At 48.4% G+C, this 8,848-nt stretch overlaps 1 protein-coding gene across 2 annotated transcripts in view; it reads right to left on the bottom strand.

Annotated features, from left to right (window-relative positions):
- The window catches only part of COL11A1 (collagen type XI alpha 1 chain), a 255,815-nt gene extending 254,320 nt beyond the window's left edge, over positions 1-1,495 (bottom strand). Inside the window, exon 1 of one of the 2 annotated variants that reach the window (XM_019531004.1) lies at positions 1,070-1,495. In XM_019531004.1, the coding sequence (XP_019386549.1) occupies positions 1,070-1,184 (115 nt within the window). In that variant the 5' untranslated portion in view covers positions 1,185-1,495. The remainder of the gene's footprint in view (positions 1-1,069) is intronic. The other variant, XM_019531003.1, reaches the window with a different exon arrangement.
- Between the last annotated feature and the right edge of the window lie 7,353 nt (positions 1,496-8,848).

Below are 8,848 nucleotides of genomic sequence, written 5' to 3'. Positions count from 1 at the left end.
CCCCCAGAGGCCAGACAGCAGGGCAGCCGTCACCTGATCCTTGCCCCCACCCCTCCCCTAACCCTGGAGGGCGAGGATCGCGGTCCCCCTCTGCGCTGCGCGCTCCCAGGATCTGCACCCTGCTAACCGTGTCCACAGACACCTAGCGGACCACGCGCTTCCCCCCGAGGATGCAGCAAAGCGGGGAGGTGGGGAAAGGGAGGGGGAGGCTCTTCTCGGTGCACTGGCACAGCTCCCACTGACCTGCCCGCTTGCCACGTAAGAGCTGCCCCCCCCCCGCCGGTCCCCGCAGCTCTACGCACCACCTGCAGGTCTAGCAGGGCCACAGGGAGATGCTGAGTCTCCTGTTTGTCTAGGAAGGGGCCCTTTGAAATGCATTTCAGCTCAGCCCTAAGCTGCCAATCACGGAGCTTTTCAAAGTAAAAGGATAAAAAATATCACGCTAAGAGCCGAGGGACCTCTCTCCTTCCTCCCTCCTCGTCCCTCAAAGAAAAAAAAAACAGTTTTTTTTTGTTTTGTTTTTTAATAATCATAGCTTTTTTGTTTTTTGTTTTTAATCATAACCAAGACCTGGGGAACCTGATCAGCCTCGTGCCCACGTCCACTCAACGGAGTGTGGCAGTTTCAAGGCGAAGAGCTGAAACGGACACACTTTCTAAAGCGGGATTTTAAAGCTGGATTTCAGAGCTACAGAGAGAGAGAAAAGTTTTGCTCAGCCGCTGCCTTCCTCCCCCACCCCAGCCCCAAAAGCAGCATCTTGCTTCCTGGTCTTAAAAACAACAACAAAAAAAAAAATTAAAAAAAAACGAGTGATGCTTTCAAGTGGGACTTTAAATCATCAGCACCTTGGGAAAGCTCCCCCGAGGGAGCTCTGCAGAGAGGTCCCAACAAGGCTGAGCGTGCCCTGAGCCAAGCCTGGGCAGGGCTCCCGGTCCCCCTCGGCTGAGATATGCGCTGACAGGTCTCAGGACAACTGCAGGAGCCTTGCCCTGGATCCTCCTGCCCGGCCGGGACGAGGGGCGATTGCAGTGCCCGGCTCTCCCTTCTCACCCAGTCTTTTTTTCCTTACCTCCTCTGACCTCTGCAGCCTGGAGAAGGACAGTAAACGTGAGGACTAGGGTTAGAGCGGAGTCCCAGCGCCACCTTTTCGTTTTCCACCTTGTGGACCACCTCTGCATCTCCATGCTGGGCGCCCTGGAGCGTGCGTGAAACCCGGGCGCCTTCGCTGCGGACCGGCTCCGTCCCCTCCACAATATTCCCAGAGATGATTCCTCTTATAGAGCCATCAGTGACAACCAGAGGGAGGTTGGGGGGGTTGCTTTTTTTGGGGGGGGGGGTGTTTCTCTCTCCCTCTCTCCTCTTTGCACAGCCCCTGTGCAGGCCCCTCCGCTCCGGCGCCCTGCCTTCACACTGAAGGGAGATGAGGGGCTTTAATGAAAATGCGAAGAGCACGGCATCCCCCTAAAGGCTTCACCCCGTCAGAGGGCTGGGCGAGAGGCACCCCTTCCCCCCCAAGAGCCGAAACTGACAAGCCAGCCGGCGCGCTGAAGCCAATCGGCCGCCTCCTCCCGCAGCCCGCAGCCCGCCCTCGCTTGGCCGAGGCAGCTCCGGACTGGGCCAGCCCCCCGGAGCCGCCCCCAGCCCGGAGAGAGGCGAGGGGCATTTCGAAAGCACTCGGGGAATGAAAGGAATGGAGGAGAGCGCGAGCCCGCGCCGCTCCGCCCGCTCCCGGCGCCGGGGCCACGCTCGCCCGCCCGCCCGGTGGCGGGGACCTGGGCTGCACCAAACACCGCGGAGAGGGGCGGCGGGGCAGCCTGCGAGGAGAGGCCACGGGGACAAACGGAGGGGATGGGGACAAAGAGGGGTAAAAGGATCCGTGGGGAGGCACCGACTGTTCCAGGGAGAATGCACCGTTTGCACCGGTTCGGGGGAGGCACCCTTGCTCACCTTTGGCCTTTCCTCCTTGCCCCCCCCCCCCGTTTTTTATCTTTTGTCTCCTTCCTTCCTATTTATATGCTCACTGCATCCTCCCAGACAAGGTTCTTTGGGGGAATGTGGTGTATTAGACCCACTTAAATAGTTGGGGGGGGGGGGGAAGGAGAGAGCTTTAGGGTTTAAAAACCCTTCCTCAGGCTGAGTTCTTCAAGTTTAAACATAAGGCTAATCCCCCAACTATTTAAGTGGGTCTAATAAAAGAGATCAGATTCACTCAAAGAACCTTGTCTGCCTAGGCCCTTAGACCACCACCGCTACAACATCCTCACACACTGAGCTTCTCTCATCCCTGGTTTCCTTGTCTCCAGCTATTTTCTTTTTCACTGACAGCCTCTTCTCTACCTTGTATTCTATCACCATCATGCCTCCCTTTAGCCCTTCTCCCCCCCGCCCACCCTGCTCTCTTCACCCTTCCCTCTCTGCTTTACCTTTCCTTTGTAATTTCTACCTATTTACATTCTCACTGACATCCCACCCCACTTTTCGCTCCTCTCATTCCTTGGAGTCTCAGAGCAGCAGAGAGTCCCTATGCCTCAAGGGTGACTCCGCTCTAAAACTAAGAACTTTTTTCCAACTACTCAGTTGGTCTAATGAAAGGTATCTCATCTACTCAAAGAACCTTGCCTGCCTTGTTTGCACTGAGCAGTACTGCTTCATCTAGCCTCCAGCCTTGCACCTGAACCCCTCCCCAGAGGAGTGGAGCTGACAGAAGTTGCTTGTTAACTGCTGATCCAGACACAAGTTTCTCCCTTCTGTCCTTTAGTAAAGTTGGTATTTGAACAAGCTCCTTGCTGGCTGCCAGAATGCACAGCCTATGCAAAGGTGGGGGAAAAAAATAAAAAAAACACATCACTTCTCCACCTAAGTGCAGGTCTGAGGGCATGCAAAAACTCTAGAAGTCTTGGTTCAGAGATGATACCTTTTATTAGACCAACTAAGAAATCACAAAATCTCTGAACCATGGCTTCTAGAGTTTTTGCATTTCTTTTTGTCTCAGACCAACACGGCTACCAAATACATCCCTGAAACACAGTCTGAGGGCATAAGACCCAGGGAACTGCTGGCAGAGTCTCTGTAGGATCAACCTCTGCTTTGCACTCTTCATTGCACACTCTCCCACATGGGTGGGGGGGGGGCTGCCACAGCCCTCCCTGAAGCTGAGCTGACTTTAGAGAAACTACCCCATGTCCCAAACTTTGAAGAGCCTCAGGGAAGATCATCCTATCAGTGTTATGGCTCATTGGCTGCCTCCTTCCTAGCTCCAGCCAATTGGGTTTTCAAATATCTACTGAGTTGTTAAAGTTGGTCTCATGGGTATCCATGTCTGTCCTTCAGGGAAAAAAATTGAACTTATATTAAGTAATGCATATTTGATCAACTGCATAATAATGGTTTTGCAAAAAGAAAAAAGAAAAAAAAGGAAATTTGTTATGTTGTTAAGAAAAGGAGCAGCAAATAGAGCAGAAAACATTATGACTTTCAAAACCTATGGTTAGCCCTTTACCCTTTGCAATATCATTTATTAGGTTATTGGAGCTTACTAATACTACTTAGTACTTTTCATCTAGATATTTCATACCAGTAAGTATCATACATGCAGATGTGGAAGGTGAGGCACAGAGCAAATTTAGTAGTAATTTACCAAATTACAAATGTAGTGACTTACCAGAAGTAAAGGTGAGACTACCCTTTACAATTAGATGATGTTAAACACACCTAAAACTTGAAAGATCACATATTAAGGGTTGTTAACTAGTGTTAAGTGCACTTCAGGTGTTTTAAAGTTATGCCAGGATTATTTTGGAGCTGGACGAGCTAGCTGAAATTAAATTAACTTCTGGGTGTTCACCTAAGAGAAGTGCCAATTTGCAGTCCTCCAGTGTCCCAGGAGGCACTGTTTTCAGGTGAACTAGCTACCATCTATATGATTTTTACAGCCTTGAACTGACAGCTGCAAACAACAGGGCAACAAGTGGATGGGGACAGTAGGGAGGGAAGGAAAACGGATGAAGGTGGGTAGAAGAGCAAGGGGAGTATGGGGAAGGGGTGGGGGGCAGAATTGTAAGGGAGAAGAGGGATGGGGGAGAAGGTAAGTAGGGAGCTGCCAGGTTGCTGTCCCCTCTGCCTCCCAAATTTCCCCCTTGGCTCCTAAATTGCTTCCTCCAAGATCACTCCCTTGACAGCCCAGTTGCCCCCTTCTCTACCATACATCCCCCCTCCCCCCACACCATCACTGCCATGCTGCCCTGATCAGCCTGAGTGGTGGAGGTGCTAGTGGGGTTGGGGGGGGGGGGGGCGGAATTCCTGCCTGCTCCTGTAGTCCTTACAGACCATCCTGCACCTGTGTACCCACATCCAGCCTCTGCCCGGCCTTGTATCTGAAGGCGGGGGGGCAAGGAGCTGCAGGAAGCCAGGGAGCACCTGGTGGGGCCTGGATTTGGATGCAAGGGAAGGCACAAGCTGCAGGAAGCCAGGGTGCAGACAAGGAGGGAGACTTCTCTCCCTTCCGCCCTTGCTGCTGCTGCTCTCGGACTGATTAGGGTGGCAGAGCAGCAATTCAGGGGTGGGAGGTGGCCAATTGAGGGATGGGGAGGGGGGCAATTGAGGGGTGGAAGGGCCTATTGAAGAGTGAAGGGGGTCAGAGGGGAAAATCCAAGCAGCATGGAAAGGCCCTCCCCCCCCCACACCCTGTCTTATACTATGGCTAGAGGGGTAGCAAGCAGGGTAGGTATGCAGCAGACTTGCAGCCCCTAACCATGTCCCTGCTTGCCAGCCCTCTAGCTGCAGGTCTGATTGGTGCACATATAGATTACTAGCAGGAGTTAACCTTAACACAGACTAATACTCCTTAGAATTAGCACCTACTAACCCTAACATATCATCTTGCCCTAACTCAGTAGGTCTGTCAGAGCTGGGGATAGAATACAACTTGCATCCAGGGGGGGCCAGGAATTTAGGGGCAGGGCAAGCGGGGACAGGGTCCATCACAGAAAAGCAGGCTATGGAGCCCCACTGGCAACATGTATTGGCAGTGTGGGCGAGTGATGGTTATGTAAAATTCCCACAGTCACCACTCACACAACTGCTGCTGCTGCTTACTGTACCACCATGTCCAGTTCTGGGCTGTGAGGAGCCCCCTGTACTCTGGATCCAACTTGGGGAAGGGGGGCAGTGCAAGTTTGACACCCGTGCTCTAAGGAATAAAGAAAGACAGCTATTTTATTTAAGTTGGGATGGAAGGGTAGGAATTCCTTACTCCCCCCCCTAAAAATACTATGGACAATGAGAAAACCATTAGGCTTAAAACATCTGAGAAAACAATAAAACTAGAATGCATCTGTTCTGGATTTATCTATTTTCCAACCTGGTCCTCCAAATTGTAGTACACAGATAAACTGTTGCATCTTCGTGACACCCATCTGAAGTCAAAGGATGCAGGAAAAGCCCTGCAAACACTGATAATTAATGCATAGCTTAAAAAAGAGTTATAAAATACTTACAAAGAACTTTACTCATTAGCTTTTACTCCTCTCACTTTGAATCTATTTTTGAGTGATTTAATCCTGTTATGACTCAAAGTATCATCTCTATGTTAAAAAAAAAAATCACAAAATCTGCCATCATTTCTCCTGCATTTATACTTGCATTTCAGTCTAACCCTAATAAACTGAACACACCTAATCAGGGATTAAATGAAAATAGCTCAAGCTAAACTTTTTCTTCTTCTAAATCCTCTTCACTTCTCCTTTTATACCTCTAGTTTCCTACAGTATAATTATCCTTTCCGTTCAGACATATGTTATTTTTTCTATTTACTTGGATCATAAGAAACTAGGGATGGAAGGGACCTCATAAGGTAATCTACTGGAGGCCCTGTTTATTTATCTAGTGTAGGTAGTATAATATATTTTAAGATGTCTGAGCCAGATAGGCTCATGAAAGTTTCCTCAAAAGCAGTCTTGTGCATCTGTGACTTTGATATTTGTTAGGCTCCCAGGGCATTTACATAAGTGCTCCAGGAGTGTGGGGAGGGGCACTTTACTGAGAGTCACTGTAATTAAAGCTCCTGGAGCATCTCATATATCAAGGTCCTAGTGCTTCAAAATAGCAGTGGGGGCACTTTAAAGCTCAAAGGAGCTTTTAAGCACCTCCTCCTCCCCCGTTCCCAATTTTTCAGTGCAGGGATGCTGATACACAAGACGCTGGAGCCTGATGGAGTGTGGTAATTGCCACAATCCAGCAGGCTCTATTAATCAAATTCTGCTCTGGCACACTGTAACCAGTGGTATAAAAAAAATTCTTCAAGTTTAAATGTAAAACACGGTTCAAACAAGACTGCCCTGTTACCTAACTTTAACATAAGGCTAGTATCCGATTTGTCCAAATACAAACAGAGGTATTCCCAGCAAGTATGAGCAAAATTCTTGACCATAAGGAGAAGGCCAGCCACTGACAAGCCTGTACCCAGAGGAGGCCCAGTAGTGCCAGCAAAGCATCACCATCTGGTTTCTTGTCTGCAAATCCAACTCTTCCTCTATAGAAATCCCTGAAGCCATCAAGACTTGCAGAGTTTGTTAACCCCCTATTATTTTAAACATTATGCTTTTCCTCTGTGTATTGTTTGTCTTTCATTTTTAGTAGCCTGGAGACATCCCAGTCTTTTTGTTCTGTTTCCTTTGGTGAAAGTAAAAGTGGGGCAGTGTGCATAATGTGTGTGTAAATTCCCATAAGACCCATGCAAGAGAAGAGGTGCTAGGAAGAAAAAAAGCCTAAATTTTAAACAACTTCAATATTGCCTGGTTGAGACAGCCATCACATTGTCATCTATGCTTTCTGATGAACACAGGCTCTTAAACTTCTGTAATCAAGATGTATCTTAAAAATATTTATTATAAATTGATCTACCTTGGAGAAGGAAAGAGATAGCAAAAAAGAAGTGAAATCTAAGAAAATTTCTCTTGAGTTTGGGGTTCTGGCATTTGTTAACCATTTGACTTCACTGTTAAGGGTCTTAATAACACAAATGATAGATTTAATTGCTTTTGGTCAAATGCCCTAAATGTGATTCATACCTGTAAGTCCCATATGTGTGTAGTAGCTATGTTTAATGGTCCATTATGGTATCTTTGTTTATTCTCTCTCTGTAGACCCTCGTTAGCATGCAAGGTCAGAGGTTTGGGGGGGTACTCGCACCTATTTTTACTGTTTGCAAACCTATTTCACTGTTCGTTGATAAAGTCTGTAGTTGTAAAGGGCAGCAGGATAAAAACTGTGCTTCTACCAGCTCTCCCTCCCAAAATTGTGAAGTTTGTAGACATGCAAATGTTGCTAATGGAAAGTTATGCAAAGGTCAGGAAGGGGTCAGTACTCACTACGAGCTGTGCAGAGATTTATACTGGAGTGGCCCTTGGTTCCAGCACAAAGTTGGTATGTGCGTGTGTGGAGAGCAGGAAAGACTCCAGACAAAAGTTATGCATAGATGACTGCTGAGGTACACTGATAAGAAATGGATACTACAATATATGTGAGTAGAATCACAGGATTTTAGGTCTGGTGTTTAATTGGCTGAAGGAATTTAATTGGCAAGTGAATGTGACTGTTATTAAGCTTCAGAACAACAAGAATAACAATGTTACTCTATAGAGGGTCTTGTGGCTTGTTAACTCCTCAAAGGGGAAGTGCTTCTCAGTTCCTGAACCCATGACAAAAGCTTGAGCTAGATGCCACAAACTGTCACAGCCTAGTAGAAAGCTGGTATTCACAATGTCTGAAAGAGCTGAAATCCCTGAAAAGTCTGTGGTTGCTTCCAAAAACTAAAGAAGAATGCCGATGGCACAGCAATCAAAGTCAGAAAAATAGGGTGGAAAGGGACCTCAGGAGGTCATCTAGTCCAACTCCCTGCTCAAAGCAGGACCACACTCAGAAATATCATCCCAGCCAAGGCTTTGTCTAGCTGGGTCTTAAAGCCCTTCAGGGATGGAGAGTCCACAACTTCTTTGGGTAGCCAGATCCTGTGCTTTACCATCTTCTGAGTGAGGAAGTTCTTTCTAATATCAACCTAAACCTCCCCTGCTGCAACTTGACACCACTGCTCCTTGTTCTATCATCTGCCATTTCTGAGAACAGTCTAGCTCCATCGTCTTTGTAACCATCCTTCAGATAGTTGAAGGCTGCTATTAAAATCCCCTCTCATTCTTCTCTCCTCCACAGTAAATCAGTCCAGTTCCCTCAGACTCACCTTATAACGCACATGTCCCAGCCCCCTAACCATTTTCAATGCCCTCCACTGGACTTCCTCCAATGTGTCTACATCCTTTCTATTGTGGCAGGGGAGGTGGGCAAAACTGGACACCATGAACACTGTGTGACCCCAGAAGTGAGCTTCTGTTGTTGGCAATGATAAGCTCCTGTTGTCAGCAGCAAGAGCATGGCAGAGACAAGTGGGGAGCTGCTACAGGCAGCCACAGCATTATCGGGGGGTGAAGGAGGGGGGAGTGATGGGGTGGCAAGCACAAACTAGTGGCCAGCAACCACCCACAGACACCACCAACAGCATCAGCAGTGATCACGGACCACCTCCAGACACTAGGGGGGGGTGGTAAGCAGCAACCAGCAGGTGGACTGCCATGTTCGGGGGTGCACACGCACCTGCATGCACCCCCTATGCATTGCCAATGCTGGACACAGTATTCCAGTTGTGGCCTCACCAGTGCTGAATAGAGGAGAAGAATTACTTCCCACAGACTGCTGACAGAGCTCATAGATTCATAGAAGTAGGGCTGAAAGGGACCATGTAGCTCATCAGGTCTGACCCCCTGCTTGGGCAGGAGAGAAAAAACCAGGCTCAAATGAC

The sequence above is a fragment of the Crocodylus porosus genome, unplaced genomic scaffold, assembly GCF_001723895.1.
Source record: "Crocodylus porosus isolate Cpor-Errol unplaced genomic scaffold, CroPor_comp1, whole genome shotgun sequence".
In the NCBI taxonomy this organism is placed as follows: Eukaryota; Metazoa; Chordata; order Crocodylia; family Crocodylidae; genus Crocodylus; species Crocodylus porosus.
Note: the sequence above shows the minus strand (reverse complement) of the source record. Positions and strands in the feature narration are given on the sequence as shown.